Source organism: Bombina bombina, chromosome 3 (genome assembly GCF_027579735.1).
Source record: "Bombina bombina isolate aBomBom1 chromosome 3, aBomBom1.pri, whole genome shotgun sequence".
NCBI classification, from domain to species: Eukaryota; Metazoa; Chordata; class Amphibia; order Anura; family Bombinatoridae; genus Bombina; species Bombina bombina.
Genome location: NC_069501.1, coordinates 462,185,190 through 462,198,077, shown reverse-complemented (window position 1 = coordinate 462,198,077; position 12,888 = coordinate 462,185,190). Strand labels below are relative to the sequence as shown.

The following is a 12,888-nucleotide window of genomic DNA, read 5'->3' as shown; positions in this document are numbered from 1 at the left end:
CCTATACATACACACACACAATCATAACACACACACTCATAACACACAGGCACATACACCTATACATACACACACACATACACACACTCATAACACACACACATACACACACTCATAACACACAGACACATACATTTATACATACACACACACATAACATACACACACTCATAACACACAGACATGCATACTCACACACACTCATAACACACACATACACACAAATACACACACACATACATAGCACACACACTCATAACACACACAAACACACTCATAACAGACACACATTGACAACACACACACATACAGTCATAACACACACACACAAATACACACTCATAACACACAAACACACATTCATAACACACACACACTCTCATAACACACACACTCATAACAGACACACAACACACAATCATAACACACACACAATCATAACACACAGACATACACACTCATAACACACACACTCTCATAACACACACACATACACACTAATAACACACAGACACATACACACTAATAACACACACACTCATAACACACACACATACACACTCATAACACACACGAATACACACTAATAACACACATACACATACACCTATACATACGCACACATTCATAACACACACACATGCATACACTCATTCATACACACTCTTACAGTACATAATCAAATCTTAGGGGGGGACCCCCAAACATTTTTAAAGGGACCCCTGCGGGGGATCCCAACCCACAGTTTTAGCAGCACTGGATTATTGACATAAATTGTGGATTACAGTAAAGAGAAGAAAGCATTAATAAAACGTGCCCATCTTTTACATGTATTACATTGTTTTGTACACAACAATGATCGGTGCATCCCTGGATACTTGGCCCTCACCTGTCTGGCTGAAGGAGCAGCCTCACGGACCTTCTGAGCTAATTTCGACAGTGTGTTGACCAGCCAGCATTGTCTATCAAACTCCTCTCTCAGACCCTTCCCACAGCAGCACAGTAAAGCAGCAAGCAGGTACTGATACCGAATGCTAAACTGTGAATCCTTCAAACAGTCTTTTAGCAACCTGGGTATTACAGAAGAGTAATGGTGATCAGAAATACAGAAAGAGGAATACAAACCCCTGTTGTAACACAGGAGCATGAAATTAGCAATGTTATAGTGTTACTTTACAATAACAAGTAAATCTATGCTCAAGGATATCATGTTGAGTGCTGTAACAAAACCAGGAACGTCCATTCATTAACCCCTTAATGACCACAGCACTTTTCCATTTTCTGTCCGTTTGGGACCAAGGCTATTTTTACATTTTTGCGGTGTTTGTGTTTAGCTGTAATTTTCCTCTTGCTCATTTACTGTACCCACACATATTATATTTATACCGTTTTTCTCGCCATTAAATGGACTTTCCAAAGATACCATTATTTTCATCATATCTTATAATTTATTATAATTTTTTTTTTCTAAAATATGAGAAAAAAATGGGAAAAACACACTTTTTCTAACTTTGACCCCCAAAATCTGTTACACATCTACAACCACCAAAAAACACCCATGCTAAATAGTTTCTAAGTTTTGTCCTGAGTTTAGAAATACCCAATGTTTACATGTTCTTTGCTTTTTTTGCAAGTTATAGGGCCATAAATACAAGTAGCACTTTGCTATTTCCAAACCATTTTATTCAAGATTAGCGCTAGTTACATTGGGACACTGATATCTTTCAGGAATCCCTGAATATCCCTTGACATGTATATATTTTTTTTTAGAAGACATCCCAAAGTATTGATCTAGGCCAATTTTGGTATATTTCATGCCACCATTTCACCGCCAAATGCGATCAAATACAAAAAATCGTTCACTTTTTCACAAACTTTCGGTTTCTCACTGAAATTATTTACAAACAGCTTGTGCAATTATGGCATAAATGGTTGTAAATTTTTCTCTGGGATCCCCTTTGTTCAGAAATAGCAGACATATATGGCTTTGGCATTGCTTTTTGGTAATTAGAAGGCCGCTAAATGCCGCTGCGCACCACACGTGTATTATGCCCAGCAGGGGTTAATTAGGGAGCTTGTAGGGAGCTTGTAGGGTTAATTTTAGCTTTAGTCTAGTGTAGCAGACAACCCAAAGTATTGATCTAGGCCCATTTTGGTATATTTCATGCCACCATTTCACCGCCAAATGCGATCAAATAAAAAAAAAAGTTCCCTTTTTCACAAACTTTTTGTTTCTCACTGAAATTATTTACAAACAGTTTGTGCAATTATGGCATAAATGGTTGTAAATTTTTCTCTGTGATCCCCTTTGTTCAGAAATAGCAGACACATATGGCTTTGGCGTTGCTTTTTGGTACTTAGGCCGCTAAATGCGCATCACACGTATTATGGCTAGCAGTGAAGGGGTTAATTAGGTAGCTTGTAGGGAGCTTGCAGGGTTAATTTTAGCTTTAGTGTAGAGCTTAGCCTCCCACCTGAAACATCAGACCCCCTAATCCCTCCCAAACAGCTCTCTTCCCACCCCCACCCCACAATTGTCCCCGCCATCTTAAGTACTGGCAGAAACTGCCAGTACTAAAATAAAAACAGAATTTATGCTTACCTGATAAATTACTTTCTCCAACGGTGTGTCCGGTCCACGGCGTCATCCTTACTTGTGGGAATATCTCTTCCCCAACAGGAAATGGCAAAGAGTCCCAGCAAAGCTGGCCATATAGTCCCTCCTAGGCTCCGCCCACCCCAGTCATTCGACCGACGGACAGGAGGAAAAAAACAGGAGAAACTATAGGGTGCCGTGGTGACTGTAGTTAGAGAAAATAATTCATCAAACCTGATTAAAAAACCAGGGCGGGCCGTGGACCCGACACACCGTTGGAGAAAGTAATTTATCAGGTAAGCATAAATTCTGTTTTCTCCAACATTGGTGTGTCCGGTCCACGGCGTCATCCTTACTTGTGGGAACCAATACCAAAGCTTTAGGACACGGATGAAGGGAGGGAGCAAATCAGGTTACCTAAACAGAAGGCACCACGGCTTGCAAAACCTTTCTCCCAAAAATAGCCTCTGAAGAAGCAAAAGTATCAAATTTGTAAAATTTGGCAAAAGTGTGCAGTGAAGACCAAGTCGCTGCCTTACATATCTGATCAACAGAAGCCTCGTTCTTGAAGGCCCATGTGGAAGCCACAGCCCTAGTGGAGTGAGCTGTGATTCTTTCTGGAGGCTGCCGTCCGGCAGTCTCGTAAGCCAATCGGATGATGCTTTTAAGCCAAAAGGAAAGAGAGGTAGAAGTTGCTTTTTGACCTCTCCTTTTACCAGAATAGACGACAAACAGAGAAGAAGTTTGTCTGAACTCTTTTGTAGCTTCTAAGTAGAATTTTAGAGCACGGACTACATCTAAATTGTGTAGCTAACGTTCCTTCTTTGAAACTGGATTCGGACACAAAGAAGGTACAACTATCTCCTGATTAATATTTTTGTTGGAAACAACCTTTGGTAGAAAACCAGGCTTAGTACGCAAAACAACCTTATCTGAATGGAACACCAGATAGGGCAGAGTACACTGTAGAGCAGATAACTCAGAAACTCTTCTAGCAGAAGAAATAGCAACCAAAAACAAAACTTTCCAAGATAACAACTTAATATCTATGGAATGTAAAGGTTCAAACGGAACCCCTTGAAGAAAGAACTAGATTTAAACTCCAGGGAGGAGTCAAAGGTCTGTAAACAGGCTTGATCCTAACCAAAGCCTGAACAAATGCTTGAACATCTGGCACAACTGCCAGTCGTTTGTGTAACAAGACAGATAAAGCAGAAATCTGTCCCTTTAGAGAACTCGCAGATAATCCTTTATCCAAACCTTCTTGTAGAAAGGAAAGAATCTTAGGATTTTTTATCCTATTCCATGGGAATCCCTTGGATTTACACCAGCAGATATATCTTTTCCATATTTTATGGTAAATCTTTCTAGTTACCGGTTTTCTGGCTTGAACCAGAGTATCTATCACAGAATCTGAAAACCCACGCTTTGATAGAATCAAGCGTTCAATCTCCAAGCCGTCAGCTGGAGGGAGACCAGATTTGGATGTTCGAATGGACCCTGAACAAGAAGGTCCTGTCTCAAAGGTAGCTTCCATGGTGGAACCGATTACATATTCACCAGGTCTGCATACCAAGTCCTGCGTGGCCACGCAGGAGCTATCAAGATCACCGAGGCCCTCTCCCGTTTGATCCTGGCTACCAGCCTGGGAATGAGAGGAAATGGTGGAAACACATAAGCTAGGTTGAAGGTCCAAGGCGCTACTAGTGCATCCACTAGAGTCGCCTTGGGATCCCTGGATCTGGACCCGTAGCAAGGAACCTTGAAGTTCTGACGAGACGCCATCAGATCCATATCTGGAATGCCCCATAGTTGCGTCAACTGGGCAAAGATCTCCGGGTGGAGTTCCCACTCCCCCGGATGGAATGTCTGACGACTCAAATAATCCGCTTCCCAGTTTTCCACACCTGGAATGTGGATCGCAGATAGGTGGCAGGAGTGATCCTCCGCCCATTGTATTATTTTGGTCACTTCTTTCATCGCCAGGGAACTCCTTGTTCCCCCTGATGATTGATATACGCAACAGTCGTCATGTTGTCTGATTGGAATCTTATGAATCTGGCCTTTGCTAGCTGAGGCCAAGCCCTGAGAGCATTGAATATCGCTCTTAGTTCCAGAATGTTTATCGGGAGAAGAGACTCTTCCCGAGACCATAGTCCCTGAGCTTTCAGGGATTCCCAGACCGCGCCCCAGCCCACTAGACTGGCGTCGGTCGTGACGATGACCCACTCTGGTCTGCGGAAGCTCATTCCCTGGGATAGGTGGTCCAGGGTTAGCCACCAACGGAGTGAATCTCTGGTCTTCTGATCTACTTGAATCACTGGAGACAAGTCTGTATAGTCCCCATTCCACTGTTTCAGCATGCACAGTTGTAATGGTCTTAGATGAATTTGCGCAAAAGGAACTATGTCCATTGCTGCAACCATCAACCCTACTACTTCCATGCACTGAGCTATGGAAGGACGTGGAACAGAATGAAGAACTTGACAAGCGCTTAGAAGTTTTGACTTTCTGACATCTGTCAGAAAAATCCTCATTTCTAAGGAATCTATTATTGTTCCCAAGAAGGGAACTCTTGTCGACGGAGACAGAGAACTTTTTTCTATGTTCACCTTCCATCCGTGAGATCTGAGAAAGGCCAGAACGATGTCTGTATGAGCCTTTGCTTTTGAAAGGGACGACGCTTGTATTAGAATGTCGTCCAAGTATGGTACTACTACAATGCCCCTCGGTCTTAAAACCGCTAGAAGGGACCCGAGCACCTTTGTGAAAATCCTTGGAGCAGTGGCTAACCCGAATGGGAGGGCCACAAACTGGTAATGTTTGTCCAGAAAGGCGAACCTTAGGAACTGATGATGTTCTTTGTGGATAGGAATATGTAGGTACGCATCCTTTAGATCCACGGTAGTCTTAAATTGACCTTCCTGGATAGTAGGTAGAATCGTTCGAATGGTTTCCATTTTGAACGATGGCACCCTGAGAATTTTGTTTAGGATCTTTAAATCCAGAATTGGTCTGAAGGTTCCCTCTTTTTTGGGAACTATGAACAGATTTGAGTAAAATCCCATTCCTTGTTCCGTCATTGGAACTGGGTGTATCACTCCCATCTGTAACAGGTCTTCTACACAATGTAAGAACGCCTGTCTCTTTATTTGGTTTGAGGATAAGTGAGACATGTGGAACCTTCCCCTTGGGGGTAGTTCATTGAATTCCAGAAGATAACCCTGAGAAACTATTTCTAGCGTCCAGGGATCCTGAACATCTCTTGCCCAAGCCTGAGCAAAGAGAGAGAGTCTGCCCCCCACTAGATCCGGTCCCGGATCGGGGGCTACTCCTTCATGCTGTTTTGTTAGCAGCGGCAGGCTTCTTGGCCTGCTTACCCTTGTTCCAGCCTTGCATCGGTTTCCAGGCTGGTTTGGTCTGTGAGGCATTACCCTCTTGCTTAGAGGATGCAGAATTAGAAGCCGTTCCGTTCCTGAAATTACGAAAGGAACGAAAATTAGACTTATTCTTGGCTTTGAAAGGCCTATCTTGTGGTAGGGCGTGGCCCTTTCCCCCAGTGATGTCTGAGATAATCTCTTTCAATTCTGGCCCAAAGAGAGTTTACCCTTGAAGGGGATATTAAGCAATTTTGTCTTGGATGATACATCCGCTGACCAAGACTTTAGCCAAAGCGCTCTGCGCGCCACAATTGCAAACCCTGAATTTTTCGCCGCTAATCTAGCTAATTGCAAAGCGGCATCTAAAATAAAAGAGATAGCCAACTTAAGTGCGTAAACTCTGTCCATAACCTCCTCATATGGAGTCTCTCTACTGAGCGACTTTTCTAGTTCCTCGAACCAGAACCACGCTGCTGTAGTGACAGGAACAATGCACGAAATGTGTTGAAGAAGGTAACCTTGCTGTACAAAAATCTTTTTAAGCAAACCCTCCAATTTTTTATCCATAGGATCTTTGAAAGCACAATTATCCTCGATAGGAATAGTAGTGCGCTTGTTTAGAGTAGAAACTGCCCCCTCGACCTTAGGGACTGTCTGCCATAAGTCCTTTCTGGGGTCGACCATAGGAAATAATTTCTTAAATATAGGAGGGGGAACAAAAGGTATGCCGGGCTTCTCCCACTCCTTATTCACTATGTCCGCCACCCACTTGGGTATAGGAAAAGCGTCGGGGTGCACCGGAATCTCTAGGAACTTGTCCATCTTGCATAATTTTTCTGGAATGACCAGGTTGTCACAATCATCCAGAGTAGATAACACCTCCTTAAGCAGTGCGCGGAGATGTTCTAATTTAAATTTAAATGTCACAACATCAGGTTCAGCCTGTTGAGAAATTTTTCCTGAATCTGAAATTTCCCCATCTGACAAAACCTCCCTCATGGCCCCTTCAGATTGGTGTGAGGGTATGACAGAACAATTATCATCAGCGCCCTCCTGCTCTTCAGTGTTTAAAACAGAGCAATCGCGCTTTCTCTGATATGCAGGCATTTTGGATAAAATATTTGCTATGGAGTTATCCATTACAGCCGTCAATTGTTGCATGGTAATAAGCATTGGCGCGCTAGAAGTACTAGGGGCCTCCTGCGTGGGCAAAACTGGTATAGACACAGAAGGAGATGATGTAGAACCATGTCTATTCCCTTCATCTGATGAATCATCTTGGGCAACTTCATTATCTGTGACAGTACTGTCCTTACTTTGTTTGGACGCTATGGCACAATTATCACATAATTTTGAAGGGGGAGACACATTGACTTTCATACATATAGAACATAGCTTATCTGAAGGCACAGACATGTTAAACAGGCTTAAACTTGTCAGTAAAGCACAAAAACCGTTACTGTCTCTTTAAATTTTAAACAGAGCACACTTTATTACTGAATATGTGAAAAAATATGAAGGAATTGTTCAGTGTCTTAAAGCATTAAAGGTATTGCACACCAATTTTCAGAGCTTTAACCCTTAAAATAACGAAACCGGAGCCGGTTACAGTTTTAACCCCTCTACAGTCCCAGCTACAGCCTTTGCTGCGACTTTACCAAGCCCAGAGGGGAATACGATACCAAATGACGCCTTCTAGGAACTTTTCCAACTATCTTCAGATCCTCACACATGCATCTGCATGTCTTGCTCTCAAAAACAACTGCGCAGTAATGGCGCGAAAATGAGGCTCAGCCTACAACTGGGAAGGCCCTTCCTGACTGGAAAAGGTGTCTAACATAGTGCCTGACGTTAAAAAACGTTCCCCAAGTTTATAAGTGTGAAATACCAGCATAAACATGTATAAAATGCCCAAATAAAGCAATCGATTTTGCCCATAAAAGTGTCTACCAGTTTTATAGCCCATATTAAGCCCTTTATTCTGCTTGAGACTAAGAAAATGGCTTACCGTTCCCCATGAGGGGAAATGACAGCCTTCCAGCATTACACAGTCTTGTTAGAAATATGGCTAGTCATACCTTAAGCAGAAAAGTCTGCTAACTGTTTCCCCCAACTGAAGTTACTTCATCTCAACAGTCCTATGTGGAAACAGCAAAGGATTTTAGTTACTGTCTGCTAAAATCATCTTAATCTCACAAACAGAATTCTTCATCTTTTTCTGTTTCAGAGTAAATAGTACATACCAGCACTATTTTAAAATAACAAACTCTTGATAGTAGAATAAAAAACTACAACTAAACACCACATACTCTTAACCATCTCCGTGGAGATGTTGCCTGTGCAACGGCAAAGAGAATGACTGGGGTGGGCGGAGCCTAGGAGGGACTATATGGCCAGCTATGCTGGGACTCTTTGCCATTTCCTGTTGGGGAAGAGATATTCCCACAAGTAAGGATGACGCCGTGGACCGGACACACCAATGTTGGAGAAAGCTATATTTGGGCTTTTTTTTTTTTTTAAAGAAAAGGCAAATTTACATATGCTGCTCTGTAGGACCCCCCTTTAGCCCCCAACCTGACTGATCCCCCACCAAACAGCTCTCTAACTCTCCCCCTCTGTCTTAATGGCCGCCATCTTGGGTACTGGCAGCTGTCTGCCAGTACCCAGTTTATAATAAAATTGCTGAAATTTTTTAATTTTTCCCCTTTTCTGTAGTGTAGCTCCCTGCCCCACCAAAGACCAACCCCCACCCCCTCCTAGATACCTTCGATTTATATTTTTTTCAAATTAAAATACCCCTTTCTCAAACTTTTATACACAGTTATATTTTCTGTAGTGTAGCGTCTCTGCATCGGATGGCCATCTAGAGTTATTGCAGGATGCCTCCATATCGAGGCATCACTGCAATAACCGGAAAGCAGCTGGAAGCGAGCAGGATCGCTTCCAGCTGCTTTCCACACCGAGGACGTGCAGGGTACGTCCTCAGGCGTTAACTGCCTTTTTTTTGAGGACGTACCCTGCACGTCCTCGGTCGTTAAGGGGTTAAGACATGCCCACAGGATAGATATCAGCCTCCGTAACATATTTATAGAATTTAATCCCTTGCAAGAATAGCCAAACTATAAAGATAAAACAATCAGCAAAACAGAATACTCACCAGAAGAAATAATGAGTAATTCGTAGGTCACTTATGGCTCTTTTCAATAGAAACCTGACCAAAGGACTGTCTAGATAACACTCGTATTTCAGCGCCTACAGAAACCAAGAGATTAGCTCAAGTAAAACACTATAGGTAAGGCACCGTAAGAGCTCATACTCTGAAAACGCCATTGACATCATATTTGTTTTTATTATATATCATATTATTTAAAAAAAACTTTATGTTGGGTAATTTATAATATATCATCAATTAAACATTTTTTTTTTATGGCTAACTTTTGTTTCCCTTCAAAATAACATATCAAACAAAACCTTTGAGGAAATGAATGGTTGTCCACAACTGATACTGTTGTATTAAAGGGACAGTCTGGTCAAAATTAAACTTTCATGATTCAGATAGGGCATGCAATTTTAAACAACTTTCCAATTTACTTTTATCACCAATTTTGCTATGGTAATTTCTAAGGCCTTAAAGGCCGCCTCTTATCTCAGTGCATTGTGCATTTTTCAGAGTTAGAAAGCACTAGTTCATGTGTGCCATATAGATAAAATTGTGCTCACTCCCATGTAGTTACTTATGAGTCAGCACTGATTGGCTAAAATGCATGTCTGTCAAAATAACAAATAAGTGGGCAGTCTGCAAAGGCTTAGATACAAGGTAATTACAGAGGTAAAGAGAAACCGGTGAATGGATAATAAAGGGATTATCTATCTTTTTAAACAATAACAATTTTGGAGTAGTCTCTTTAATTCTTATTGGTTAACAGGGACAACAACAGCTCAATTGGTATATAGCGACAAGCACTGACAACAATGTCAAGGGGAAAAAATTTTGTTTTAGATAAAATCAAATATTTTTATATAATTAGTTGAATGATGACAAAAGGCAAGCAATTTGTCATGAGTATGGTTATTCAATTGAAGTATACTGCACAATATTACTGGTAAATACTATTACATTATTGCAAATGTCATTTAGATAAGGCGACTTCCCTTATAATAAGCTTTAAACAGTTACGGGGGAAGAAAATAATGTTTGTAGCCAACAAAATGGTCTGAGTAACTATTTATCAATGGCAAGAGAGCTTGTAAGTCACTTGTAACTAGTTATTTTCCAAACCTATAAATGGATCTTCATTTACAACAGATAATGAGGACTAGGTATGGTCACCTGTACAAGCTGTGGGAGATAATCCAGGAGTTCAGCATCTGAGATGGAATCAATCCACTGTACAGCAGTACGCCTCACCTCCTGGTCCGGGAATCTGCAAAGAATTAAGCAGAGCAGATGTAAACCACATCAAAAATGTACTCTTTTCATAGTATTTAAAAACAAAAACATGTACAAATCTGATACATACTTATCATTCTAATCCTATAATCCTAAAAAGGCAATTCACTTTAAAAGGGACATTCTACACTAGATTTTTCTGTGCATAAATGTTTTGTAGGTGATCCATTTAAAAAGCACACCTGGGAGTGTTTTTGTAACAATGTATAGTTTTGTTTATTTTTAAATAACATTGTGCTGATATTTAGACGCCTAGCCAAACCCCAAAGATTTAGATGCATACTGATGTCTATGAACTCCTGGTTGTGTCATGGGTCTTTTCATATGCAGGGGAGGGGGGAGTGTCTGTTTCTACTTTCCCAGCCCCTTTCACTAGGTGTCTCAGCCTAACCTCATCAGCAGTGCTAAACTGGGAGCTTCTAAGTAAGTATTTAAAAGGTTTTATACTGAATTTTTATATCAGTATCTGTGCATATTATTCTTTATAGCAGTGTCTATTACATGCAGTTATATGAAAATTGGTATATACTGTCCCTTTAATTATTTTTAACTTTTTTTTATTTTTTGCACAGAATTTGTGATTTTCCAAATCTTGTAAGAATTGTCAGTACATGCAACAGGCTTCGCAAGCAAAATGTTTGATCATTTATATAATTTTTGCTAGCAACAGTTAAAAGAGACATAAGAGTTTGAAAGTGTAACATAATTATGTGTAGTAAAAGAACTAATGCAGTATAATGTTATTATTTTTTGTCCCATTTTCCTGTAAATTAACTCTGAAAAGTGTTGGTTTTGTCAACCCCAGTGAATTTCTATAAAGTAATGGGTGCAGCCATATTGGAACCTAGATTTTCCTGTTTATCCAATTGTATGGCAACACTGTTAGATAGGGTTTTCTCCTAAACGTTAGGGAATACATTATGGAAGACAGGATGTTTGTAGATAAATAATATCAGCTTTTTTTTCCTGAAAGATATTTTCTAATAAATTATTCAAATTGCTATCAACCAGTATTTCCCATAAAAAGGCTACAATCCCATAAATTATACATTAATGTATATGAATAGCAGAATAGAGGAGAATTCATCTGCTGGCATGGTGAAAACACATTTAATGAGTTAAATGATCTCTGTATTAGTATCATCACACAGCTCCCTCTAGTGGACACAAAGATTATGGCACTTTGGGAATGATTATGTTGTCATCATTTTGAATCTGTATATAGGAGTCATTTTGGATAGGTTGTTTCCGATAGCCTTTGTTTGTTTTTTCTACTTGTCTTTGCTTAGCTATGGATATATTAAAATCATGCACATCATGATAATTGTACACATTTGTGTCATCTCTAACAAAATGTATTGTATTTATGTACTTATGTGTATATTTTTTTTGAATATTTAATATGTGCATCACCTTCTATACATAGTATACTAAATGCTAGCATAATTGTTATGTACTTGTGCATTAAATAGCAAATAGTGGCCTTCAAATGTGATTTTCCTTATGTAAGATGGATAAGATGGTTTAAATTAATGTCAAAATTACCAGAATATATTTTCCTTTCAAATAGTATATAATTGCATCTATCCATCTATTGAGTATGGCTATTATGTATATATGTATATAGAAGTTCCTAAGTCCGGCTGATTTAGTTAATTATAATAGGATTTGATTATTTACTATCTATTATATAAAGGGTTAATTCACCTTTGAGTAAGAGTTCTAAGAGAAAGAAGCTAGAAGTAATAAGAGGTCTTTATGACCCTGTATCCTATCACGAGTAGTAAGTGTAGTAGGTGTGTTTTTAATTTACCAATAATGTGAGAGTTGGTTCTTTAAATGTGTGTAGCACTTATCACATTGATTACGGAAAATCAATGCCGAAACGCGTAAGACTGTGATCTTACCTGCTACTTGAACATATTTTGGATGCTGTTCACCTAATAAAGGTTTTTTCGCTTCCAAACTTGAGAGTGCAACATTTTCTTTTGGATTCTACTACTCTGGAGCTAAGGGGTTTGGCTCTACATCTGTTTGCACCCATCTTCTTGTCTATTGGACATTCATCATATATTTAAAGGTGTGCTGGTCCTACAACTTTGCTGACTATATTTTGGATGCTGCTCTGCTGTATCTATTTTGTATCCTTTTTGTATTTAATAAAATTGGACATTTGATCTTTTTATTATTCCCTGAGGATCTACGTCTCTTTGGAAACCTGTTTATTTTTATGACACACTTCCATGTCAGACATTTGGGGAATGTCACGCAAGCAATACAAACTGCAAAATTAAAGGGACATTGAAAGTAAAAATTAAATTTTCATGATTCACATCATGAGGTAGGCTCAGGGGCGTGCACGTGTCAATATATAGTAGCAGTGTTTGCAACAATGTTATACATGTAGTACTCAAGACACGTGCAAATTCAACAAAGCACACTATGAGAAAAAATAGAAAACG

At 39.9% G+C, this 12,888-nt stretch overlaps 1 protein-coding gene across 1 annotated transcript in view; it reads right to left on the bottom strand.

Annotated features, from left to right (window-relative positions):
• The window catches only part of PIK3C2B (phosphatidylinositol-4-phosphate 3-kinase catalytic subunit type 2 beta), a 315,182-nt gene that overhangs the window by 88,580 nt on the left and 213,714 nt on the right, over positions 1–12,888 (bottom strand). Inside the window, exons 17-19 of the mRNA XM_053706696.1 lie at positions 10,307–10,400; positions 9,134–9,228; positions 890–1,070 (exon numbers count right to left, since the gene is read on the bottom strand). Coding sequence (XP_053562671.1) covers positions 890–1,070; positions 9,134–9,228; positions 10,307–10,400 — 370 coding nt within the window. The remainder of the gene's footprint in view (positions 1–889; positions 1,071–9,133; positions 9,229–10,306; positions 10,401–12,888) is intronic.